At 45.6% G+C, this 27,325-nt stretch overlaps 1 protein-coding gene across 1 annotated transcript in view; it reads right to left on the reverse strand.

The window, feature by feature from the left end:
- Window positions 1-784: 784 nt before the first annotated feature.
- The window catches only part of KPNB1 (karyopherin subunit beta 1), an 88,235-nt gene continuing 61,694 nt past the window's right edge, over window positions 785-27,325 (reverse strand). Inside the window, exons 16-22 of the mRNA XM_053262238.1 lie at window positions 14,000-14,082; window positions 11,779-11,886; window positions 10,773-10,916; window positions 10,561-10,666; window positions 3,670-3,784; window positions 2,993-3,154; window positions 785-2,145 (exon numbers count right to left, since the gene is read on the reverse strand). Of these exons, the coding sequence (XP_053118213.1) occupies window position 2,145; window positions 2,993-3,154; window positions 3,670-3,784; window positions 10,561-10,666; window positions 10,773-10,916; window positions 11,779-11,886; window positions 14,000-14,082 (719 nt within the window). The 3' untranslated portion in view covers window positions 785-2,144. The remainder of the gene's footprint in view (window positions 2,146-2,992; window positions 3,155-3,669; window positions 3,785-10,560; window positions 10,667-10,772; window positions 10,917-11,778; window positions 11,887-13,999; window positions 14,083-27,325) is intronic.

Genomic DNA, 27,325 nt, shown 5'->3' on the forward strand with positions numbered 1-27,325 from the left:
GCCTACAGCTGAACAGCCAACACTGGACAGAGTTTAGCAGCACTGAGGAATGATCAGATCTCCCCTTTACACACCCCTCTCCCCAATTCAGGAATGGCTTTCGTTTTGTGGGTGTCTTTCAAAGAAAACCTCACCCCAAAGAAAAAAGGCATTAAGAAAGGTGGACCCAGGTTTGTATAAAGCCAATCTTTCAGACTCATGCTGGAGCTTCCTGCTTAGCCACCAGGTCTTTTTTTTTTTTTTTTTTGTACACTGGTTCAAGAAGTCGGCACTTGGGGCTGCAATTCTGAACCTGGCACTGAAAGGCACACGTCAGATACCCTGTACAAGAAACTAGCATGCTTGCTTTCCAATGAGGATGGGCAACTGAAGAGGGTCCCACGACGAGCCTGGGAAAGGGAGGAGGCAGAGAAGGGATGAGAGTGGTTCCTTTTTTAAAAAATGATGCTTCTTGTAAGGTATTAGGATTCCTACCTGACAAGGCAAGCTTGAAAGTGCCCATCTTTCAAAAGCCTCAAGCATCAATAGCTGAATAGTTAGACGTATATGCATCTTACCCTCTCAGGAATCCTGAACAGAACTGCTGCCTCTCCCCATCAACTATAAGAAATTTAAAGGATTGCTTTAAAACGTTATGCAGCTATATGGGTTTAAGAGGCACACTAAAGACCCTAGTACACAGCTGTCCATACAACTGCTGTATTTTATTTTATTGTATTGTTAAAAAAAATGGATTCCCTGTTTACTGGAAAGACCAATAGGAAAAAAAAAGTAGTACTGGGGGAATGTTTGACACCATTTTATTAATCTTCAACTGCAGTGGAAAAATATAACCTTTTACAAGTGCCATCCTGTGTAAGCTCAAGTCAGTATATATATATATATTTATATAAATTTTTCCTTTTTGAAGTGCAGCAAGACTAATACCGTATCAGAATCAAATAAAGAGAACAAATAGGCCAAGCGGTTTCCAAATCGTATTTTTATCTTTTTTGCTTTGTTTGAACATTTGAATTTCAACCTCATTTTTTCAATCCAAAATATTTCCTGAAGTTTTGTTTCCTTGTTTCCTTTTTAACTCTTTGGCACAGTTTTGTGTGTGGTTCAGGCTGCTTAGTTCACGCCAAGAGAGGGGCTTTTTCCCTTTGCGTTTATTTTGTTGCCAAATCTACGCATAGTCATTTTTTATTTTAAAGCCTCGTATCCCATTTGGAGAAACAATCCTAATCTCTCTCCTTAACGCGAGACCCTTTTTTGGGACACCCTCCCCACCCCCCAGGTTTCTACATTCACAGTTGAACAAAATTAAGGAAGGAAAGGCGCTTTTTAATGAAACAAGATCGTGAAAAAAGTGTCACGACGGGAGCTCTGAACATCCCACCAGCGATTCCCTAAAGAAGCCCTATACAGAGCAACTTCTTCCCCCCCCACCCCCCATAAACTCTCTTATTCTTCTGCTGCTGCTTCAAGTAGATTGAACTTGTTAGTTTATGAAATGCAACTCCTAACCTCTTCAGTATTTCTTTTTGGGAAAGATTAACTGCAATGACTTAAAGTTGAGAATGTAGATACCGCCTCATTCACACACACTCACTCTGGAAAGAAAATCCTTCACCCTTCCCGTTTCTCTCGTGCACTGACAGCACTGTGCGGCCAAAAACTCCCCTCCCCAACCTCCAAAAGGTGACATCAGGCAGGCTGGGGATCCTACCTCCTCCTTTCTCTCTAGCAACGAAAGCCAGACCTTTATATGAGCACTCAAATTGAACCTGAAGCTAGCTTTCATCTCCCAGACCAATTCATCTCCCTCTTCACTGGCCAAAAGACACAGAAGTTAGTCCTCGTCTCTGTCGGAAGAGACTGCATTGAAGTATAGAAATCAATCAGTTTTCCACTTCCTGGAGGCAAGCGATGACAAGGTTTTTCTGCTACGCAAGTCAGTGATTAGCTCCATTAACAGCGCTGCTGCCTTTTGTTGTGGCTGGATTTTCACCGTGGTGTGTTTAAGCCTCTCACTCACTCATCCTCTCATTCCCAAACACTCAGCATCCGTGCATACTCCTCACTTCCGGGTTGGGTTTTTTTTTCTCAATAGTTTGGAGATTTCCAGTGGGGGTCTCAGGTGTCATCCCGATAGTAACAGATCTATAAGAAGAAACAGGAAGTGGTGAGGGGGCAGGGTCAAATTGCTGAAAGACGAAAAACAAACGAACAAACCCACCAAGAACAAAAACAGGCCCTTTAACAACATACAAGATCATTTCAAGCAAATTTTTGACAATAGGTTTTTAAATTTACACACATCACATCAATTTGCCTTTGCCCTCTATTTCTGCACCTGTTCTGCTGGGCATTATTGTTGCCTTGTGTGAATTAGGAGTGCACTCAGGACACCCCACCTCCCCCAGGCTTTACATTGTACCAGAAAGTAATTAACAATGGGCAACCTCTCTTTCAAGGTTTTCTGCCATTACTGATCTCACTGAACCTCAACAGGCTTCCAAGGAATCCTAGGATTCCCAGATCAGAGTTCAAAAATCTGCCTAGTTCACAGATCCTAAGATCTGAACTAAGGAACTTGTAAGCTATACTGCACTACAACCACACCATCTTCCACCAAGCTTCATCAACTGCATGATTATGGGCAGAGTTGGGTATTCAGGACTAAGCACCTCTAAATGAGACAATTTGCTTAGCTTGCTTAGTTTATTCTGCAAGTTTTCCAGGATGATGGATTTTTCTAGTAAGTACTGGGAAGATCAGGGGTAAGGGGGAAGTAAGAGATTTGAAATAGGTGGACAATAAAGGAAAGGGCCATATGAAAGAAGCCATGAGACCAATGCCTACATTTTTTTATGGCCGAGAAAAGATCTTGACTCAGAACTTGAGATTTGAGATTAACACTAGATTTCCTGAACTGCCATCACCAGATCCAATATAAGTTACATAAGAGAAACTCAGCTGTCTTGAAGGGAAATGGCAGCCTCCTTACCAAGCTTGATTCTTCAGTTTTCTCAGCTCTTTAGTGGCCCAGGTAGCAAGGGTTTTTGTTTTGTTCGTCTTTGACCTCCTTCCTTCAGTTAGCAATTCATGTATCATGGGCCTAGCTTCTACCAACTTGAGGACATCTTTTCCAAATGCTGTGCACAAATCCCTGTGAGAAACAAGAGCAAAAACAGTAACCTTCCTATTAAGTGCCTAAACTTAGGGAAGATCCTTGTAGTCCCTAACCACAAGGTCTGACTACAGAATGCCCTACATGGGACTGGACTTGCCATGGCCTCAGGGGAGGCAGGAACAGACTGAACTGGTCCTGTTGCAGTCTCAACTAGCTTTGGGTTCAAATTCAAAAGGCACTGGTTTTGACTTTAACTCACTTTTTATGAGGCCTGGGAGTTGCACCTTAATACTTCTTCCCTCCCCGATTCAGTTCTGCAAGGATGGCCCAAAGTCACAAAAGCTGTGAGCAAGGCTCTTTCTGTAATTGTTCCATGGTTTTGGAATGAGCTACCTGTAGAGCTCTATGCACATGAATCTTTGTTTTTGTTGAGTGGTCTTTAAGATAAGCCCCCCCCCCTTCTATTGGGAGCCATTTCAAGTGTAGATAAGAGGTAAAATATCAGCGCAGCGCAGCACCACCCATCCCACAAAGTAGTCTTTAGCATTTACCCTATCAGACCAGCTGCACAGGCTACGACCCCATCAGTATGATCCTCATCTGCAGCAACATGGTCTATGAAAGACAAGATGAATTCTACTCTGGGTTGCACCAGCATCACGTCCGCTGAAAAAGAAGCACCATTTAGTTTTAATAGACTGACTGTGTACTTATTTCCTGCTTGGTGACATTACAAAATTCTTAGTATTGGTGTAACGCTTTTTGAGTATGCAAAGCATTTCACTTGCATTATCTTGTGCAAACCTAATAATCTTGTAAACACTGTCTCTATATTGCAGCTGGGGGGCTGAGGCCAAAAAACTTGCCTAATGTCACCCAGTAAGTTCATGGCAAAGGAAAGTTTTGAAGCAAGGAAGTCCCAATTCAGAAGTCAACCACTTAACCTCTACACATCTGAGATACACACTGCAGCCAAGCATTCCTTTTCACAACCTGTTCTATGACAGATTGCTGAAGTCTAAATCAGGTCCACAAAGCTTCTGCCATCACCTCTACACCCCTCTCCTTTTCGTCAAGCTGCTGGCTCTCATTATGACACTATGTATACATGGCAGCATCTGTAGGTACTCAGGGTTGTCAACATGTTAGCTAACATACAAGTTGTTTTCTTTTGAAAACAGAGCATTGGTTACTTACCGTGAAGGTGGCTTCTTGCTGCTGGATTTGATGACATCTCTGAGTGGGTTATCCTTCCCACATGCCCCTAGGCAGGACTATGCAAATTAGGTAAAAACAAAGCCTATAAGAGCTCAGGAAGGATGACCCCTCCCAGTTCTTCTAGGTCAAGAAGTGAAAGAAGAAACATGAATAAAAATACATATGTGTATTCAGAATATGTAGGAAGTTATCGCAGGAAAAATGGCAGAAGAAGTAAAGAAGAGGAGTGCTGCCACTGTCATTCCCAGGAGTAGGCGAAAACGTAGACTAGGTGGGCCAAGATGTTCTCAAATCCAGCAGCAAGAAGCCGTAAGTCAAGCTAAGTAAACAATGCTCTGTTCTCTGCTGCTGGGTGAAGACATCTGAGTGGGACATACCACAGCCCTGTACAATGCCCTGGGTAGGACAGCCTTGACTACTCTGGGGGAAGAACTTGCTGCAGCACCTGCCTGCTGAAGCAAGCTTGTGCTGAGTGTGTGGATTAATTTTGTAATGCCTGGTGAATGTCGATTGAGTTTTCCAGGTGGCTGCTCTGCATATTTGTTGAATTGGAGTGTTCGTGGAGAAAACTGCCAAGGTCGGCGCTGCTCTGGTGGAATGAGCCAAGATACACATGAGAAAGGAAAGGTTCCATGAATCGTATGTGAGAGTGATGCAGGCTCTGATCCATCTAGTGAAGAAAGCGGAGGATACTTTCTTGTACATGGAGACTGAGAGGAACAAAACAAAAAGCAATTCTGAAGATTTGAAGTTTTCTGTGCGTTGCATATAGGCTTTCAGACATCTGCGGACGTCCAACTTATGCCTCGCCTTCTTGGGGCAGAAGGATGGGAATATGATATCTTGTGATTGGTGGAAGGACGAAGAATCAGATGGACAGAGTCAGCAAAGAAGACACATGGAGATTTGTGAAGTTCTGACACCCAGCAAGCTGAAGTAATCGACATCAAGAAAACCAACTTAAATAATAGAATTAAAAGAGGAATGCTGCAGATGGGTTCGTAAGACCATGTGAAGGTTCCATGAAGGAAAGCAATTAACCATGGGTGGAGATAGCAATGCGGCTCTTTAAAGGAAACGAGAGAGAGAGAGAGAGAGAGAGAGAGAGAAAGAAAGAAAGTATAGACTCTTAGGTGAGAGAGATTGCAGAAGTGGCCCACAAGGGATGCTGTCTGATGCTTCAAAGTGTTTGCCTTCAGCCCCTTATCTAGGCCGTCCTGGAGCAACTGGAGATGTTTCATGGAGGACGAGCTTCAAGGAATGGAGTGTCTGGCGGACCATCAGAGGAAAGCTCTCCAAGTGTACTGATAGATTCTATTTGTAGAAGCATGTCACGGACGTAAGGAGGGTGTTCAGGACACTGGTGAAGTAACCATGCCACTTCAGCAATCTCTGTTCAGTTTCCAAGAGGCTAGAATTAACCACACTGGATCTTGGTGTCATGCGGGGACCTGCTGAAGGAGATCTGGAGAGATTATGGTTCCACCACTTCAAGTTGAATAGTCTGTGAACCATGGCCTTTGTGGCCAGAATGGGGCAATTTGTATCACTTGGGCCCGAGAAAGGCGGATCTTCCTGAGGATGAGAGTACCTTTTTGGAGGAAAGACATAAAGCAGTTTGTGGTGCCATGGAGCTGACAGTGCATCTACTGCTTCTACTGCTTCCACTGCTCTGCAGAGGATCCTCAAGAAGAAGAGTACAAGTTTGGTATTGTCGCAATACAGGTCCACTTGAGGGCTCCCAAACTTGTGAGTGATTTTTGCAACATCTTGGGATTGAGAGATCCCTTTCCTGGGAGGACCTCCTTGCAGCTGAGAGTGAAGATCTTCCTAGATATGGTGGGCCATGAGAGATTCCAGGTGAACCTTCACCCACTGAAGTAGAACAGCAGCTTCTGCATGGAGGGACTTGGACCTGGTGCCCCCCTGGCATTTGGCATGAGCTTTTGAAGTGGTGTTATCAGCTTGCAACAGAACATGTTGGCGTGCTAGTAGGTGCTGGAAATGCTGGAGGGCTAGCTGGACCACTTGGCGCTCCAGCCAATTGATGCTGTGGGATGATTCCTGAGCTGTTCATTTCCCCTGAGCAGAGAATTGAAGGCAGTGGGGGCCCCAGACTAGTCTGCTGGCATCTGTGGTGACTACGGTTTTTGGCAGATCCAGAAACTGTTTACCCCTGGACAGGTGCTGAGGAGAGGTCCACCATCTGAGGGAGATGATCACTAGGTGTGGTAGTAGCACACTTTTCTTGACCTTCCTGGCAATGGAAAGTTGATGTGGAAGCAGTAACCACTGTAGAGGCTGCATGCAGAAGCGTGCCCAAGGGACGGAATCCAAGGTCACAATATGAGACCCAGGAGACATGCTAGTGAAAGTAGAGGGACCACCATCTGGGAGATCACTGAGGCTGCTGAGTTCTGCAGTGTTTTCAGGTGCTCTGAAAATATAGTCTGTCAGCCTGTGTATTGATAAGCACCCTGAGATGTAGAATTTTTTGCGAGACAAGGTGGCGGCTCTTTGCTGTGTTGATTAGAAACCCGTGGTTGGTCAAGATCTGTATGGTGATCCAGAGATCTGCCTGTGCTGACTGTAGTGTTGGGTATATCAGCAGGTGATCTTCCAGAAATGCAAAGATCTGTATACCCCTTGGCTGTAGGTGTGCCACAATGGTGCCAGAATTTTTGTAAATATGTGTGGCACCAAAGACATCCCAAATGGGAGTGCTTTGTACTGGTAGTGTACCCCAGTATATTTGAAGTGTAGCAGCCGACGGCTGGAGTGGTGTACAGGTACATGTAAGTAGGCCTCTATTAGGTCTATTGCATCCATGTAGTCTTGATGTTGGAGGGATTTTGCAATTGCCCAAAGTCAACTTCCTCCACTTGACCCACTGGTTGAGGAATCTGAGGTCCAGAATTGCCCTCGGTGACCTGTTCTTTTGGGGACCATGAACAAGATAAGCCTGCTGTGATGTTGGTACTTCGATAACATGTGTTATTATTCTGTCTGTTCTTTAAGGATATTCGGGAATCTTTCATCACACCTTTGCTTTGTAAATTCCCCAGTCGACAGGAGCAATTTTATTGTTCCTTGTTGCTTTTGGACTTAGAGTGTTTAATTACATCTAATGTGGCTAAATTCTGTGCTGCTGCCATAAATGTACGTCACTGGATGGTTAATAAGGACATTTTATTGTTTTCATTTTTATTATCACTATGTTTCCGATTTTGTTAAAAATTTTAACTAATTTTAATTCTAACCTGTTTTAATTATATACACAATCTACTGTTATATAATTGTAACCTTTTTCTTTTGTTTTGGCTTGTGGCTGTAACATTAAAGAACTTGAACTTGATAACACCTGTTTCCAGAAGATGGTGAACTGTGGTTAGTGGGCCTGAGTGTTTAGAATGCGAACGAGAGACTGGAGTAGGGAGAAACTGGTTGCGAAGCACAGCATCTAATTCTAGCTTGTATCCTTCTGCAATGGGGGTTAGAACCTACTAGTCAGTTGTGGTGAGTTTCCAAGCGTGGATGTGAGCCGAAAGGTGTCTCCCCAGGGCTGGAGGCTGGGAGTCAAGATTGTTCTTTGTGGGTCTGGGTGGGTTGCTGAAGGCCTGACGCAGCTGGTTGAAGGGCTTGTTGGAAGTATGTGGGCAGTTCCAGAATGGGCATTAGGACCCGAAATCCCTGTCTCGTGGTTGAAAAGGTGATCTGAACAAACTAAAGGACTGAAATTGCTTTCTTGGCATTGGCCTTTCCTGCTTGCAAAGTGTGTAGGTTATGGCTCAGCGCTTGTCCTTTGTCACCACAAGGATATTTTTCAGTGTCTCCTCCCCAAAGAGTTTACAGCCATTGTATGGGACAGAGGCCAGGTTTGCTTGTAAATTAGCATCAACCTGCCAATGCTTCAACTACAGGTTAAGACATTCCACTGCAGAGGCATATGAGCGGGAGGCGAAGCAGATATTGTCCCATGTGCCATCAGCTACAAATGGCTGAGCTTTCAGGATCTTTACGTAAGGTTTGTTTGAGGCAGTTCAGGTCAGCAGGAAGATCATGGAGTAGGTAATCCAGCCACAGAATGGAGGCTCTGGTCAGCAAGGAAGATGCAGCAGAATGACGTATTGCCAGTGAAGAAGCCTCAAGAGTGACAAAGGGTGGTCTCAAGCCTTTTGTCAACTGCGTCTTTCAGTGTAATTTCTCCATCTCTTGGTAGGAGAACCCGATGGGAGAGCAATCACCGGGGCTTTGGTGGTGGCGTATCTTGAGGAGGGCTGAGGCATCCTGTTGAAATGTGTAAGATTTATTAGCCACCGCAAGTGATTTTCTATTTGAAGTGGGCATCTTCCACTCCTGTCTTAGAGCCTCCATAAAAGGTTCTGGGAAAAGCAACATAAAATATCTAGCTTTTGGTTTTGGAAACACAAGCACACCTTTAGATGTGTGGGTGGGGGTGGGTTCCGCCTCAGGGGAGGGTTGCAACTCTGCTTTATGAATAAGGTCTCTCAGCCTGGCAGCGGGAGACCTGAAGAATCCTCCTCCACTGTTTGCTGCCTTGCTAAGGAAGGAGTGCTGGTCTTGTGGTAGCAAGCATGACTTGTCCCCATAGCTAAGCAGGGTTTGCCCTGGTTGCATATGAATGGGAGACTTGATGTGTGAGCACTGCAAGATATTCCCCTCAGAGGATAAAGCCGCTCTGGGAAGAGCAGAAGGTTTCAAGTTCCCTCCCTGGCTTCTCCAAGATAGGGCTGAGAGAGATTCCTGCCTGCAACCTTGGAGAAGCCGCTGCCAGTCTGTGAAGACAATACTGAGCTAGATAGACCAATGGTCTGACTCAGTATATGGCAGTTTCCTATGTTCCTATGAGTGCTGGTGTCCCACGGGGCTGTGGGCAATCCTGGGGATCTGGTGCCTCCTGGAACTGCTGAAGGGTTCTGTCCTCTAGAAACTAAAATGTTCCTCAGTTTGCCCGAGAGTTCCATGGAAGGAGGACAAGGAAAGGAGAAAGCAGAGAAAAGCAAGGTGGGAAATGAAGCTGTAAGAGAACAAGTAGCCCAAAACAAAGGGATGTAGGTGAAAAGGGTAATGAGTAAAAGATAAAGACAGAAAAAATGCACAGTCAAAGAGAAGTAGTCTGTCTGGAGCAACCCCAAGACTAAAAGAACTGGGAGAGAGTCATCTTTCTCGGGCTCTTATAGACTTTGTTTTTACCTAATTTGCATAGTCCTGCCTAGGAGCATGTTGGAAGGATAACCCACTCAGAGATGTCCTCATCCTACAGCAGAGAACCATATGTGTGAAAATGCATTGAAGCAAAAAATGGAGCAGTCAGTGTAGGGACAACTGATGACTGCCCCAGGATGGGGCTGTCCCATCCCTCAACTATAATATTTCCATTTTAAAAAGTGAAAGGGCTTCACAAGGAACCCCTAGAATAAACCATTTCAACGCAAGCGAAGAGAGATCGCCTAAGGCCATTTGATGACTCTGGAACATTTTTTATTTATTTATTTATTTATTTATTTATTTATTTATACATTTATATTCCGCTCTTCCTCCAAGGAACCTAGAGTGGTGTACATAGTTAAGTTTCTCCTCACAACAACCCTGTGAAGCAGGTTAGGCTGAAAGAGAAGTGACTGACCCAGAGTCACCCAGCAAGTATCATGGCAGTCTTACCACTATACCACGCTGGCTCTCATGGAACATGGATACAAGTGAATGTAAAATGACTCTGCTCTCCATCCTCAGCATATTCAACACCCTGCACTCAGGAGGAGCAATAATGAGCATGTAATATATTGCAACCTACTGTGAGCCTTTGAAAGACTGCCTCAGAGCAAAGCGGAACATAGGAATATGAACACAGAAAATTGCCTTCTACCAAACTACTGATCCATCTAGCTTAGCACTGGCTACTCTGATTGGCAGCAGCTCTCCAGGATTTCAGGCAGTGTTTCCCAAATCTCCTTGGAGGTGCCATGGATTGAGCCAGAGGCCTTCTACAGGCAAAGCACGTGTTCTACCACTGAGCTATTCCCCCTTGCCCCCCAATGCAACTCAAAGTCAGAAGGACAGCTGTAGTGCACCACCTGCTGAGATTAGGGCTGTTTAAAAGACCCGAGTTGAACACCTTCACCCCCTATCCTTACCCTTCCAAAGGACATTATTTAACTGTAGTAATTAAAGACCATATTGTAAAACCTTAAAGGAATACTCACGATGCACATTCTCTTGATCTCCTTTCAGTCCCTGGATGATGCCTGTATATGCTTCCAAACAGCCCTCTCGCAATTCATTCAGGTAATCCACCATGTCATAATCAGACTAGAGGGCAAAGGGCAGAAAACAATATTCAATGGAAGCTCTTTTGGAATTTGGAGTGACTACCCCAGCAAAGTTCTACACAGCCACCTAAGTGTCCTGCCTTTACCTTATCAACCTGGGCTTGAGAAGCTTGTTGTAGGGTAGTTAGTACAACCTCTAAGTATTTTTTAAATTCCCCTCCAATTGCAAGAGCAATGTCTCCAAACACTGAGAGAATCTGGGGCTTTACAGACCGATGCACATTTTCATTCTGGGGAAAAAACACACACACCACATTTTTCACAGCATATGTACTGTACTTAACCTTGAACATTCACACCATAAAAGGTTAAATATATATTGGATGTGTCTTACCCTCTCTCTAAGCAGCTCAGGGGTTATCCCATTTTATTCTAACAACTTTGTAAGGTGGCTTAGGCTGTAGAAAGCAACTAACCCAAGGTCACCCAATGAACTCTATCTGAAGAGGGATTTGAACCAAAGTCTTCCGAGGCTGCCCCCAACATCACTAGAATTAGTTTTGCTGTTTGTCATTCACCTATGGTTAGCTGGATCGAACTACATAGTGCCCAAGTAGGCAAGGAAGCAAAGTTTTTTTTGTGGGCTAGATTAATGTATTTTACGTTTATCAAGCAGCAGAAATATTTCCACATAGATTTAGCCAACAACAAAGAGCAAAGGCCCAGTTAATGCTCATAGCAATAGCACAAGCTTTATTCTCACATATTGCTGTTTGCTTTCTCAATTTTGGCAATATAAGAGCTGTGTCCCTAGTGACTGCAACACTGTCCATCACTGGAGAGCAAGTTTTCAATTTTTATGTAAAAAGCTGTGACATTTGACCCACACAGACTATTAGTCTGCTTCCAGTGAAAAGGGGTGGGAGTGGAGGAGAAAAGAATGTCTCTCTAAAATCCCACACCATGCAGCTAATATTTATACTACTTACCCCACTTTGCTAAAAACCCAGCCATCGTATCTGCTAAATTTGTACCTATAGGTCTCACACATTAGGGTTTATTTTTCAGACACAAAAATGCATGTGAAATTTTTACTCAGCTTTCATTTGTCAGCTTCCCTGCTCAAATAGTGAGCTATCAAGAAGCACTCACCCCCAAGTTTTCCAAGAGGAGCTGCATAACTTCATCACAGAAAGGCAGGATGTTGGACTGCAGAGCCCGGCATAAGTCACCCACTAAGCCCACTGAAGACAGACAGACCTGTAAAAAGGAACACAAGAACTTATACACACATCCAACCCATGAGTCACTTTCCACCCCCCTCTAGTACGGATCATTACATCTATTAAAACTCTATATAAAGCCAGGATGACAGGCAATAGCTCAAATGTGACGTACTTGGAAGAGTCACAGCTTTTGGTAACCATTTGGAGTGTCACAAGGAGTAACAAGGGAAACAAACTAGTTCTGCCTACTGGGAATAATCAGCATATGGAACTCAGCTTCCTGATGGTTTAGTGATAACTCATTGCTAAACATGGTAGTGTCCCCTCAACAGTCAACACCAAACAACTGAAAAGAATACTAATGAATGATTTGTATTGTATTTTCTTTTTTGTCTGTTATAATTTAATGTGTTACGTGTTTTTATTGTATGTTGTAATCCTCTGTAGTGAGCCGCACAGAGAACAATTTTTTATGGGGTGGCTAACAAATAAAGTTATTATTATTATTATTAAATAATAGTAATTATTATTATTTCTTGTTTACACAGTCAGACAGGTGTTATTGACTGGTTTGTTTTATCCAGACATTGAGTCCTTCCCAAGGATCTGGGTTGGCTGAATTTTATTGTCAATTGTTATAGATATCGTCGCAGAATATAGGCTGTTCCCAATAAAGCTGCTTTTTGTAATTGGCTGATGGTGATTTCTGTGACCCCTATGGTGTTGAGGTGCTCTTCAAGGTCTTTTGGAACTGCGCCTAGGGCGCCAATTATGACTGGGATTATTTTGGTCTTTTTCTGCCACAGCCTTTCAATTTCAATTTGTAGATCTTTGTATTTTGTGATTTTTTCTATTTCTTTTTCTTCTATTCTGCTATTATTTGCTTACAGTACTAAGGAAACGACAATCCAATCAACTGAGAATGAGTATCCCAGCAAGGTCATCTTTATATTATGAAATTCTCTACAGGTAGGAGGTTTCTAAATTATCCCTCCCTTTCAGAAACTCAGGCACTGCCTAGTCTCCTGGATTTAGATGCATTAATCCTCACACCCTGTATAGTGCACTTCTCAGACCATTCAGACACAACTAGTCTGATCCCTCTGCCTTCCATGCGGAACACCGGAATGCTTTTAAAGCCAAGTTTGTATCATCATAATCATCATCATCATCATCATCATCTCCTCAGTTTTTAATTTGGATAAACACTCAATTTCATGTGGTTCTTCTGATTGGACAGCAGTCTCAGGTTCTTGGAAGAATTCTATGTGTAAAATAGCAACCACTGGCTCTTGGCTTTCCCAATAGGTATTCCCCATTTGTATCCACAGCTGTCGTCTAGGCACTATTCCATTTGTGTGTGCACAGCCTTCTGATATTGTCACTGTTCTGCAGTCTGTGGCCCTGGTAGCCAAGGCAAGACCAAGCCACTTTTTTCTTATCCCGCCACCAAAAATTCTGCACCTCTGCTAACCTACATTTATCACCCATAACAAGTGATGCTCAAGTGAATCATACTGCAATGCCCTTGTCACTTTAAAATATTGGTGAGGAGCATTCCAAGACAGTTCAAGAGAGAAAGACTTCTCAATTATTTACAGTCTCAGGCTCTGTTATTTAACATTGCAGGGAATCACTGTTAACAGGGTAACCTTTGTTTATTGTTGAGTTCAATAATTTACAAGTTCTTTGAACAACCGTCTCAACTTCTATCTTGTCTAAGGTAAATTCATTTCTGATCATCTTTTGCAGATCTTGAGAATACCACCTAATAGCATGGTACCCCCCCAACCCCCCCCCCACAAAAAAACCCAACCCCACCTTTCCAACCCACCTCAGACCCGAGACCTGTGCAATCTTAACCACAACATTTCAGGTCAACTGTGGGAAAAGGTTAACGTATAAGAGATGCTCTATTTGGAAATAAGGCAAGAGGATCTGTTTTGCATTCAGATCTCCAGTTTAATTTCTGGCATCTCCACGTAGGGTTGGGAAAGATCGCTGTCTGAAACACTGGACACACACTGCCCATCAGGATACACAATACTGAGTTAGATGGACCAAGCGGTCTGACTCAGTAGAAGACAGCTTCCTATGCCATGTGAAACTTCAAAGCCAAAACGCTTTACGAATCAAGAGGTCCTTACCTGGTATTCAGCATAGTTTTTCAACCCAATGCTCAGGAAAGGCTTGAAGGCATCCATATACTTGAGAAACTCTCCTCCCAATACTGCATAGAATGGATGTTAGGGCAAGGAAAAAAAAAAGAGATTAGACATCTAAAACTAAAAGCCCAAAGCCACAGGCGAGAGATTTGACAGTCCATATGCTGCAGCATTGAATCTATTTTATCAGTTAAGACCCCATATTTTGCTGATAGATTTTGCAGTGAACCAAGACAATGCAATGGAACACACTAAGGAATACTGTAAGAGCAAACATTTGAAGGCAACCAGATCTTCAATTTGAACAGAAAAGGAACAAATATGCTCTCACCAAATGAAGCATACTGGTTTTTCATAAGTTCACAGATTTCAACTACACTGAATCCGATTAAAAACTGGAGTAAGGCCTTCAGCTCCCTCAAGTAAAGAAAATGCTATATTCTCCATTACCTATATGGCACATCTGATTTTGCTTACAGCCTATTGCACTAGAAAACTGTGAGGTTACTATTCTCTCCCTAATTTTATAGCTGGGGAATGGAGGCAGAGAAGAATCTTTCTCCAGCCAATGTTGGAAAATTGGGGCACACCACAGGCTCATGTTGCTTCTATTCCCCACATTCCTTTTCATTTCAAAGCCAACTGGCTAGTGTTACATCTGCCCTGGCATTTTTGCTCACCAAGATAAGTGAAAATGCTGATGCAGACATTAAAGATTTAGCTCTGAAATGGAAAGCAGTGGGGGGTGGGGTGGGGAGAGAGCGTGAGCGCCTGCACAAGTACTGAGGGTGCTTCTAACAGATCAGGCAGGCTGTATGACCTGCTCTGAGTCACAGAGATCTAAAGCTGGGTGTTCTATAGTCACTAAGCCACACCACACCCAAACCAAGGACTCAGTAAGTTTCTAATTTTTGCTTTTCTAATTTCTTACTCACAGTCTTTCAGCAGCCAACTCTGAAAGACAAACGAACAATCTGTTTCACCAGCCATAGCAACAATAATCTAAATAAAATAAGCTGCCAACTGTGGTATGACAGCACACACACCACACAAAAAGACTATCAAGTGTTGCAGCCTAAACTTCAGGATGACTCATTTTCACTCAGTTATTGTGTGATTATTAAAAGTTTTTGTTTAAGGGGGAGGAGGAAGAGACTTTGGTGCAGTCCCTCACTCTCAACATGCAACAAATCTAGCAGTAGGAAGCCACCGAGTGGGCAGAAACCACTGTAAGAACTGACCTCTTCCAGTTTTGTATTCATTACCAAGCAATTTTAGAGGAACTCCCACACCATACAATTACCTTAGGTTCAGTTTATACATACAGAAAAACAGGTTGCTTACCGGTAACTATTGATCTGGTAGTGACCCATTGTAATCCATAAGAATGGGTACTGCGCTTGCTCAGGGACCTCACAGCCGAATGTTCTAGCTCCTCTTTGGCATCCAGACTCCGCCCCCATGTGCTAAGCGTAGAAATATAAAAGGCAGGCTAGACTTGCTTTGGCAGTTCCTAGACAACCGCTGTGAAACAATCATCCTCATGATGAGCAGAAGAAAACAGGTGAGTTCCAAAATAAAAAAGGTTTGGAGGCTACTGCAGCAGGGATGGTTGGGAGCGTCTTATGGATTACAACGGATCACTACCAGATCAATAGTTACATGTAAGCAACCTGTTTATCTGGATCATGATCCATTGCAACCCATAAGAATGGGTGTTTAGCCAGCTGCTTGAGATGGAGGATGAAGTAGCTATCACAACACACTTCTCCCGAAGTCAGCCTCTGCTGCAGAGCGATGGTCAACAGCGTAATGCTCCACAAAAGGCAGCTCTGTGGACTAGGTGGCTGCCTTGCAAATGTCATTAAAGGAAATTCCAGACAGATGGGCTGCTGAAGCCACATAGACCCTAGTGGAATGAGCCCGGATGCATTTTGGGGACTCAATCTTCTAAGGTTTATAGGCTAACAATATCAGTTCTAATAGCCAATGGGCGAGGCATTGCCTAGAAACAGTGTCCCTTTGATTTCCCTTTGTTAGAAACAAACAAGCATTTTGAAAGCCTAATAGTTTAGTACTGTCCAAATAGTATAAAAGAGACCTTCTAACATCTAACATGTGCACAGCCTTTTCTAGAGGCATAGAAGGAGTCCTGAAAAAGGTGGGTAGAACAATGTCCTGGTTTAATTGAAAGTCTGAGACAACTTTCAGGAGAAAGCCATAGTCCATACGCATGACTACCTTAAAGGTAAAGTGTGCCATCAAGTCGATTTAGACTCTGGCACCCACAGAGCCCTGTGCTTGTCTTTGGTAGAATACAGGAGGGATTTACCATTGCCTTCTCCCACACAGTATGAGATGAGAAATTGAATGAATGAATGAATGATGCCTTTCAACATCTTCCTATATCGCTGCTACCCGATATAGGTGTTTCCCATAGTCTTGGAAACAAACCAGCGGGGATTCAAACCAACAACCTCTGGCTTGCTAGTCAAGTCATTTCCCTGCTGCACTGCTTAAGGTGGGCCATGACCACCGTATCTGGGTAAAATTTAATGTAAAGAACATCTATCCTGAGTGCAGTTAGTTCACTCACTCTGCATGCTGTGGTGACGGCCACTAGAAAGGCAGTCTTTAGAGTCACCATTTTTAGTGATGCTGAGCCCAAAGGTTCAAAGGGCTCAAGAGTCAAGGCCAAAATGACAAGAAATACGCTCCATTGGAAGATCGGCCGTCTAACAGGTTACCTTAGGCCTTTTAAGAAGTTCTTGCAGTTTGGGTATGTGAAAAGTCCTCCCATTCCAGCCAGGTGTATCTTGAGGATAATGCAGCAGGTCCATAACTGGGCGGATTCCCGCAGCCCTCTTTGAGATTTGCAAGTACCTGGAGTAGAATCCGTCCCTTCTCCATGTCCACTGCACCAGGGCAATAGCTGCTTTCTCTAGGAGTTCCTTGACTTTGTCCTCCAGTGGTGGCACTGCCTTCGTCAATTGGATCCCCAAGGAAAAGGGAACAGTTTTGAACTCTATCGCATACCCCAACTGAGATGATCTTGAGCACCCAGCGGCCCGATGCTGTGGGGGCAATCTGAGTTTCGGTAGTAGTCAATGTCTTTGTGCGGTTTGGTGGTTCAGCCAGTCTGAGTGGATGAGGTCACTAAAGTAGGCACTGAGGTAGGACAAGAGGTGAGATATTTGTAAGAGATACAGCGGTCATAGTAAGCACCTTTTGATGCAGCATCGGGGCATCTCCAGCCCCCAAGGTGTGGACTGGCAAAGGGCTAGGAGAACTGGTAGCCAAAGCAAAAGCAGTGGATACTCCTCCTTTCTGAGTTTTCCAAAACTTGTAGTCCTGGTAATCATAAGGAAGGCCGGACAAAATGGTGCCCATAGACCTGCTGGACAATGAAGCAACTGGTGTAGGAGAGCGATGAGGGAAATCACACTGGTGCCATGACGAAGTTGGTGGGGCAGCGCCGAGTAACTGGCTTGCTGAAAGAGCCTTTAGACGTACAAGGGGTTTTGCCCCATGGGGTGATTAGTGGGACATACTCCACGTCCTGATCGTCTGTTTGCTCGGCTGGTGTACCCGATAAGAACCATTTAAACGTGGTTGTAGAAGGTGTGCTGTTGCTGTAGTCGAGGATCAAGAGCAAGGTATGCACAGAAGATGGGTCCAGTCCCCCTTCTACATCATCAGGTTCACCTTCAAGAATAAAGATGGGCATCAGAGAAGTTGTTTGGTACCGAGGGGTGACGTTCTTCGATGCTGAAATAATCGGATTGTGCAGCTTCAGGGAGTTAGCCCCAACCATAGCTGTCGGTGTTGAAGGTCTCGATGAGGAGCTGGAAATCAGAGGTCTTGACACCAATGACCCCGGCATCGAAAACCTAGAAGTTGGAGCAGACGAGCTGACTTGAGTCCAGACAGGGATGGCGTCAACTTCGAAAGCCCATCTCAGTGTTTGTGCTTCTTCAGAGCCGTAGCCATTCTCTCTTCCGGCGTGATGCGTCTCTTCCGATTTTGTCTCGGAGGGGAGCCATGCGGAGGCTTGAACACTGGGGTCAGGGTTTTAGACTGTTTCAGTTGTACAGACCCCCAAGCCAAGTGCTTTGACGTCGATGTGGTTTCAGTTGCTGGCGTTGATGGATTCAGGGCATCTCCATACAGCATACTGCACAACCTGAAGGCCCGGTTTTGTCTAGTTTGTTTAGAAAAAGACATGCATAGCTTGCATGCTGAAGTATTATTTTGTTCCCCAAGACAGATCAGATAGGAATTGTGCCTATCCTAGGAAGGCAACTTGGCCCCACATTCTCCACAACATTTAAAATACCTTATCACACAGATAATCCAAAGAGTAGTCGAAAAAAGAGTCCAGGTCAGAGGAACAAAATAATAGATTTCTCTTCTCTTTACAAGAACCAATTCAATGAGGAGCCAGAGCGACCAGAGGTGTGATTGCTACAGCGTTCGAAAAGGAACTGACAAAGCGCATCCAGCCCACCTGTTATACTTCCATGCTGAGCATGCAGGGGCAGAGTCTAGACACTGAGAAGAGCTTGAGCACTCGGCCATGAGGTCCCTGTGCAGGCACAGTACCCATTCTTATGGGTTACAACAGACTATGATCCAGATCAAAATGGCAACGCTTTTCTAGATTAAGACCATATTGCTTCAGGGGGAGTATGACAGTTTCAGTGTTGCTTCCAGCACACAGAAGAAAAACAACCACCACTACATGTCACAAGGAAGACTAGCCTGGAGCCTTCCTCATGACATGCTAGCTTTCTAGGTGGAAATTATCTTTGGGGAGCAAACATGTCAACTCTCACAGCTGAGGAGTTAGCCACCAGTAACAGGAGCTACCTTGCACACATTACCATTAAAAAAACCAAACCAAAACAGATAAGCTTCAAGGTGTAGGAATTTGGAATGCACAAACAGCAGGTTTCTTAAGCCTTTCCTGGCTGCTGATGCTATCCACTGCTTCTCTGCTTGAAATCTCCCAAAGCAGCTTCTCAGAAAAAACCTGGTGCCTGGGCATGTGTCACATGTGCATCATCCACGCGCTGCTTTCAACATTCTTGGTTAAAGCTTCCATTGAGGATGCAGCTGCTTAAGAGCAGGGTTAGAGCACCAGCCAACTGATAGGCCTAACTATCAAATATTCCAAGATGGTGTGTAGGTGAGCAGACTATCATGGCATCAATCAATAGTAAAGGTTGGCATGAGAGCTCCTTACCCCTAAGCCTTGCAACGTTTTCTATGCACTCACTAACTCAAATTAGGAACACACACTCTTTGCCAGACACTATAACTACAGACACATTTAAAAACAGCTTCAGTATGGGTTTGAGGTTTTTTTTTTAAACATAGGAACTTTGTACACCTGTGGTCTGGGACAAATATCAGAAGCTACTGGTCAGTTTATAGTTTATGCATGTGTAACACTGAGTGATTGCAGTTGTTTTTATAGTAAGTCTAAAGCCATTATAGGTTGAGTATCCCTTATCTGGACATCCAAAATCCAGAATGCTCCAAATCTGGACACCACGACAGATGTCTAACTTACTAAGGTGAACAGGGGTTGTTTTATTTTGTTTTCTCTCCCTTGCAAGATGCAGTCATGATGGGACTCCTCCTTGGCAGTCTGCTGGGCTCACAGGTCCCCCGATACTCCCACGGGACAGTTCTCCATTGAGAGCCTTTCCTCGCTTGTGTCCCTCTGTTCAATGGGGCTCCTCAGGGGAAGGAGTCTGCCTAACTTGCCCCCACTCCGTTCAACGAGATGACTCGCGAGTAACTTCCTCGAGGGGGCCAGCCACCTCTCCCCTCCCTCCCGCTCCATATTCAGGTGCCCTCTGTCCCTCTCCTTCGTCCCCCCACCGCCCGAACCGCATGTGGCACATGCACACTAGCCCACCCTGGCTGGGAGTTGTGAATGGGGTGGCTGTTTGGCCGGAGTTGTTTTCCCCTCTGACTTTATTCCAACTGGGGCTGAGGGGAGAGGGAGGGGCACAAGCACAGGAGGAGGAGGAGACTTCGAGGGCCGCCCCAACCCCCTCGGCTGCCGCCGCTGCCTTTACTGCTCACGCTGAGGAGCCCTTTCTCCGCTCAGGGTGTTGGCCAGCGAGAGGTAGCTGGGAAAAGCGGAAGCAGAGGTGTGCTTCCCTGCCTTCTCCACAATAGGCCTGCGGCCTTTGCTGCTCCTGGACGGCGCCGAACAGCTGATTGGTGGTATCCACGTGCTCCAGAGACCTCCCTCCGGCTAGGGAAAAAAGGGTGCTGGCAAACACGGACTCTGCGGCAGTGTCACGGGCGGCCCAGAGTGGGCCTGCAGGGTGGGTAGCCGAGGTCCCCTCAGCACTCGTATGTGAAGCACTCTGCGGGGTCTTGCCATGCAAATGAAAGGGCCATAATGGAGGCAGGTAGGAGCAAGGAAGCAGGGTGGAGAAGACTTAGAGAGAGAAAATAAAAAAATAAAATACAGTAACCTTTAGTGTTCAGACTTGGATCCCATGCCCAAGATCTCATTATGCAAATATTCCAAAATCCAGAAAAATCCAAAATCTGGAATACTTCTGGTCCCAAGCAGTCCAGATAAGGGATACTCAACTTGTACAATTCTTATAAGTTCTTAAGCTTTGACAATATCTAACCAAATTACCAAACTATAAGAAGTAAACCCAAAACAGGTAAAGTGGTTATTTTTATTTCAACCAATTTGGATTGACCAAGAAAGATAGAAGGTATACTGTTCAGATATTTGCAGGGGTGCAGTTAGATAGTTTCAGACTCTGGACTTAATCTAATCTATCTATCTATTAAAAAAAATTCTCTAAGATGTACCCGTGGCTAATCTCATGTATGGCAGCTATTGTGAGAGTTGCCGAGCGAGCTGCCGGGGGTGGGGGAGAGGAATGCCAGAAAGCCGTGGCTGGCAGCAAAACTGCACGCGGTAGGGAGTGAGCAGAGAGGCTGTCTGGAGGAGAAAGGGGGGGGATTCCCTGTGGAAGAGGAGAGTGGCTGCCAACCCGCCTGCCAGCCAGTCAGCGTCCTAGAGGCAGCAGCAGTATCAATAAATCAATCTTTATTACGGTCTAAGACCAGCACAGGTTATAATATAGTAATACAATATAACAGATTGTGAGAAAGAATGTTGCGTGTATGACTGAGATTGAGATTGGTATTATAATGAAAACTAAAGAGAGGAAGATCTAAAAACCACAAAATACGGCTATCTTTGTAGAACGAGCAACTCAAAAGAACATGTTAAGTGGTTTCCACCTCCCCAGAAGCACAGGGGCATAGCCTTTCCATAAATGGAATCTTCCTGTATTTGCCTTCCAAAACAGTGGATGGGAGGGCATGACAGCGGGCGAGGGTGAACACCCTTCTGTGGCTTGGTATCTCCAGCTGGGTCAAATATGTGTGTGGGGGGGATACTGTGAACCTAGAGCTGTCCGAGGCCTGATAATCTTAGGTCCACCTGAAGTTCCGTATCCAGGATCGGCGGCGGCGGCAGTCTCGAGGGCGTTCCCACAGCAGCGCTGCCAACAGGGAGAGCATAGCACCAAGGACCATCTCAAGCCATGGGAGAAGAAGGGAGTCGAGGAAGAGCCACCCACAGGTTGGGAACCAGAGACGGGAGAATAGGTTCAAGAGGGTGCAGTATTGCTTTTCTTCTCAGCTTTGCTGCTTAGAAAGCCCCCCCCCCATTTCCCTGCTGCTGTTGCTTCCGCCGCCTCCCAACCACCATCTTCCAGCCCCTGCAGCAGCTCCTGCCTTCATCTCTCTGCTCAGTCTTTCCTGAGATTCCAGGGTCAGGCAGACAGGGGGCTCTCGGAAAAAGATGGAGAGAGGCAGGCGGCTAAGAGGGGAGACTGAGGTGGGGATGCCAGAGAAAGCTCCTTTCGTGGGCTCACCTATTACCCAAATGACTGGTCAGATGACAGGTCAGGTGGCAATGAGGCGCCAAAACAAATGCACATGGCCTTCCCCACACACTCAAAGGAGGAAGGATTACTGGAGAGAGCAGTCAGTGTGCTTCTCTGTAGCCTATGGAGAAGGGGGAAAAGGTAGAGCTGAGCAAGAAATCAGGAAGAGACTGGCCGGTGGGGGCAACAAGGAGTGGAAACAAACAAACACACATACCACCCTCGGGAGTGAGTGTGGCGCAGGTGATAAGTGGAGGTACAGGTCTCTGCTGACTCTCCCTCAGACTGATCGGTGGCAGCTGTGAGGCCCCAAAACAAAAGCACACAGCCCTTCCCTCAAACTCAAGCAAGGGGGATTGAGAAGAGCAATGGAGCATGGGAATGCCAACATGCCAGCCAGCTTCTGCATCTTTCTCTCTCTCAGCAGTTACACTGACATGCACTCAGAGGGGGCCTTTGCAATTGCAGTGCTTCCAAGCAGCACCTTTCCTAGAGTACTAAGGAGATTAGCCAGCCCCTGTGCACAGGGGCTTAAGAGACAACCCACAAGGAAGGGAAAGACAAAAGAGGGAATGGAGGAAGGAAGGAAGAAAAAGAAAGAAAGATGGAAGGAGAAGAAATAAAGAGAGGAAAAGAGAGAAAAGGAAAGAAGGAAAAAAGAAAGATGGGAAGAGAGAGGAGAGGAGAGAGAGAGAGAATAAGTAGGGAGGGGCAAAGAGTAAAAAAGGAGGGAGAGGATGAAGGGGAGGAGAGAAAGGGGAGTTTAGAGACCTAAAAAAGGAGAAAGGGAAAGTTGAAGGCTGCTGGAGTAGGAGCTGGATGACACATGGATGCCAGAGTTGTGGGAATGGCATGTTAGAAGCAACAGAATGGATGAGGGGAAGCAGCAGCAGGGCTCAGGTGACGAGCAATCAAGTACTAGTCTACAGAAACTCTGCGCGAGTTCAGCTAGTTTTTAAAAATTGCATTCAATTTATATACGGCCCTTCCTAAAGTGGCTCAGGGTAGTTTACACTAAAATCAAACATATAAAACAACCAAACAATATTTAAACCAGATTCAGAAGCCAGCCTAAAAAGATGGGTCTTTAAGGCTCTCCTTAAGGCCTCAAGGAAGATAGTCCTCTTACATCCACAGGAAGCACATTCCACACTCTAGGGGCAACAAGTGGAAAGGCCTGATCCCAGGTTGCCACCAGATGGACCAGTGGCACCCAAAGACAGACCCCTACAAGAAAATATGAACAACCTTGCTGGATCCCAAGACCCATCTAATCCAGCATCCTGTTTAACATAGTGGCCCACCAGATGCCTCCGGGAAGCCCACAGACAAGAGATGAGTTCATGCCTTTTGCCTCCCTGCAATTGGTATTTAGAGGTTTCTTGCCTCTGAGACTGAGGGTGGCCTATAGCCCTCAGACTAGTAGCCATCAATAGACCTGTTCTCCATGAGTATGTCTAAACCCTTCTTAAAGCTATCCAGGCTGGTGGCTGTCTACAAGTTAATTATGTGTTGTGTGAAAAAGTACTTCCTTTTGTCAGTCCTAGATTCTTGTCAATCAGTTTCACAAGATGATCTCTGGTTCTAGTGTTAAGAGAGTGAGAACATTTTCTATCGAATTTCTCCACACAGGTCATGATTGTAGCCTTGATTGGTAAGGAAGGTGCTCTAGGCCTCTGATCATCTTGGTTGCCCTATTCTGTACCTTCTCCATTCCTATGATGTCATTTTTGAAGTATGGTGACCAGAACTGTACACAGTACTCCAGATGTGGCCACACCATAGTTTTGTATAAGAGCATTATAATATTAGCAGTTTTATTTTCTATCCCCTTCCCAATGACCCCCTTCCTAATAGGCATGTGTAGCGGATTAAAGCCTTTGCCTCAGAGCAAGCTAATGTGAGGGAACAAAATGCTGAATCATTCCTGCTGAGCTACCTGACTAGGCTTCTAGATATCCTATATTATCTGTAGGTTCACAAGGCTGCCACCACCACCCATTTTATCGACAGAGCTTGAACGTCCCTGGGCTTTGGGTGGAATCCCAGGGAAAACTCTCTAGTTTGATATTGGATGAGTAAAAAGACCTCCCACGTGTAAGCTTACACAGGATGAGAAAACCGTATAGCTGATGAGCGTCTGACAACATGCCCACACCAGAGAACTCCCCCTTTTCCTAAGTTAAAAACGAACTCAGAGAGGCTTGTAAAAAGCAACTAAAAACAATTTTATTCGATTTCTGCAGACTGCGTCCATCTGAGGCTTTCTAACTTTTAGATGCAGTTAAGAATACTTAGTAAGATTCCAAAAATAGGTTGTCTTAATGCACGTTTAAATGTTTATAGTAGAAACCATTGCAGTGGCTGCAGGTGGAAACGTGCCCATGGTACATCCTCTAGAGCTGACACCATCAGGCCCAACAATTGTGCTAGGATCATGACCGAAGCCGTCCGACTAGATAAGAGGCTCTGTATTAAGTCCAGGAGCTTTTGTTTGCGTCCCTGTCGAAGGAACAACATCTTTTGAGGTGTCAATGACTCCAAGGTGTTGAAGTCTGAAAGTTAGGTGGAGGTGACTTTTGGACCTGTTTATTAGAAAACCGTGGGCGTCCAACTCTGAGTGTTATGGCCACATCCAGCTCCGCTTCATCTCTTGATTGAATGAGCAAGTCGTCCAGATAGAAAAATAGGTGGCCTTCTGAAGTCGGATATGAGCCACCAATGGGGCCATGACTTTTGTGAATATTCTTGGTGCTGATGAAAGGCCGAAGGGTAAGGACGTGTACTGGAAGTAGCCTTTGGTAGAAGAAGCGAAGGAAGGGTCTGGAATGTGGGTGAATTGGTACGTGGAGGTAGGCCTTTATAAAGTCAATTGAAGATCCCTGTATTGGAGGTTCTCTGTGATAGAACGCAACGTTTCCATTTGGAACTTTCACTTGCGTACCCATCTGTTTAAATACTTGAGATCTAGCACCGCCCTGGAGGTACCTTCCCGTTTGGGCACGGTAAACAAGATGGAATAAATCCCTTGTCAGTGTTGTGCACGAGGTACTGGTTCTATTGCAGAGATGGCTACTAGGTGCTCGATGGCTTGTAGAATGGCTGCATGTTTTGTGGGAGACCTGGAATGACGTGCTGTCAGAAACTGTCCTTGGGTGGTAATATGAGTTATATTTCACAGCCATGAAGCACAGTATCCAGCACCCATTGGTCTGACATGTAGTTCTCCCAAATGTGAAATAATAGAGAGGCGACCTCCGACACTGTGACCGTCACAAGGTCAGACGGGGCTTTGCTCATTGTCCAAATTGTTGTTTGGGGGTGCCTGGTCTTGTTGGATCAAGACACCGCATCCACTGGCCAGTGTTTTAGCCAAAGAGAACGCCTGGCCACCACAGTATGAGCAGTGGCTCTAGCCCCAAAGCGTACCGAGTCTAAAGTCACATCAGCAACGAACGCCTGAGCTTTCTGAAGCTTCAAGGTGAGTTGTCTGAGCCTAGCTGGTTCTGGCGGAGGTGTTTGGAGCAGTTTATCTGTCCATAGTAGTGAGGATCTGGAGATGATGGAAGCTGCAATTGAGGCTCTAATGGAAAAGGAGATACACTCATTGTTCTTCTTGAGGTGCAACTCAAGTTTTTTCTCTGTAGGGTCCTTCGAAGCTGACTCACCATCTCGTGGCAAGATAGCCCCTGAGGTTAGGGCAGCGACATGGGAGTCAACGGGGGGTGGGTGGTGGTGGTGTGTGTGTCTGAAAAAGAGTAGCCACTGTGGGAACAAAGGCATAATGTTTATTTACAAGGGTAGATGTCTTTTTCTGGATAGCAGAAGCCAGCCATTCCTGCTTGAGAACTTTAGAGAACGTCGCAGGCAACAGAAACAAGCGTTCTGGAGTAGCGGTAGTAGGCAATACCAGGGACTCTCTTGTTGGGGTTGCAGAGCCCTGAAGACCTTCAAGAGAGACCCCCAGAGTTTTCAGTGCCTTAACAAAAAGGCGAGAAAAGTCATCAGATGGGAATTATCTATGTGAAAGAGTAGCAGGTTCTGTTGGGTGTCCATCAGACCATTCCCCTTCCTCTATAGAGTCAGGATCATTGTCTGGGTCCGCAGGGTCCTTATCTGGACAGACAAGGTCAGACAGAGTTGGAGGAGATTCTAGCAGGAGGGAAGGTTCCCCAGGTTTGCCTGGGAGAGGATCAGGCGAGTTATAGTCTGAATCCTCTGAAGAACGGGCGGGAGGAGGGAGTGTGTTCCCCCCATCCTTTGGTCCCTGCATTTATTTTTATTTTATTTATTTCTTTGGAGGTTTTGTGAGAATGCCTGTGCTTCTGACCCTTCCTTCTTTTCTTAGGTGGAGGAGAGAGAGAAGCTGAGGTTTGAGACTGAGGAAGATGACGAAGGAGATCTAAGATGGCTCTTTTGCTTATGGCGCCGCTTATTCAAGCGCTGGGATTCAAACACGTCAGCAATCACGGAAGAAAAGCATTGACACCATTCTGCAGGTAATTCCGCCACTGGGGAGTGGGTAAAGGCCCCTGGGTCTGTATGGGCATGCGTAGGATCCACTCCCCCAGGGGCGGGCCGATCTGGGGCTCCCTGATCAACTGGAACCAGTAATGGGGGGCTGTGTGGATCAATAGGTTCCTTGTCTGGAGAATGCCGCAATGGCTACCCCATAGGGGTCCCTCGGCCTACCTGCTCCTCCTTCTCCTTGGAATCCCCACAGGAATGCAATGAGTGCCAATCACCTTCAGAATGTGCAGGGAGCTCCAATAGGGCCGCTACTCGCGAGGAAGCCGCAGTCGTCATGTGGAGCCTCATAGAGGCTTGTTTCGCTTTCCCTTCTACATGCTGCTTGGGTGGGGGAGGAGTGTCCCGCCGCCAGCTGAGGGCTCCTGGCCTCAGCGGCCGCTTTCCCCAACACCCTGACTTGCCGTTTTGGGTCCAGGGTGGGGGAGTCTGAGCATTCGCGGTCCCGCGCACCCTCTTCCAAGTTGCCTGAGGTCCCCTGCCGGCCATTCGCAGAGCCCTGCAGTTCCTCATTGCAGGCTGCGCCCGATGAGGACGCAGTGGTCCGGGGTGGGCTGCTTGCAGCCGTGTGAGTTGCCGTGTAGTAGCAGAAGACCGGATATTCTTTGAGGCCTCTGATGAGTTCTTTGACTTGGGCAAAAGGCCCTGCAGAACGCTACCACTGTGAGACTCCATGAGACAGGCGGGGTAGAAGGAAAGTCAGAGGAAAGCAAAGAATGTTTTGTTTGTGTATATCTGAAAGGAAGATGAAGCAGTAATGGGGGGGGGAGAGTAGAAGCAAGTAAAGGGAAAGCAGCAAGTAGAAATGAAAGTGAAAGAAGGAACGGCTAGAAAAGGTTTG

This window comes from Hemicordylus capensis, chromosome 6, assembly GCF_027244095.1.
Source record: "Hemicordylus capensis ecotype Gifberg chromosome 6, rHemCap1.1.pri, whole genome shotgun sequence".
Taxonomy (NCBI): Eukaryota; Metazoa; Chordata; class Lepidosauria; order Squamata; family Cordylidae; genus Hemicordylus; species Hemicordylus capensis.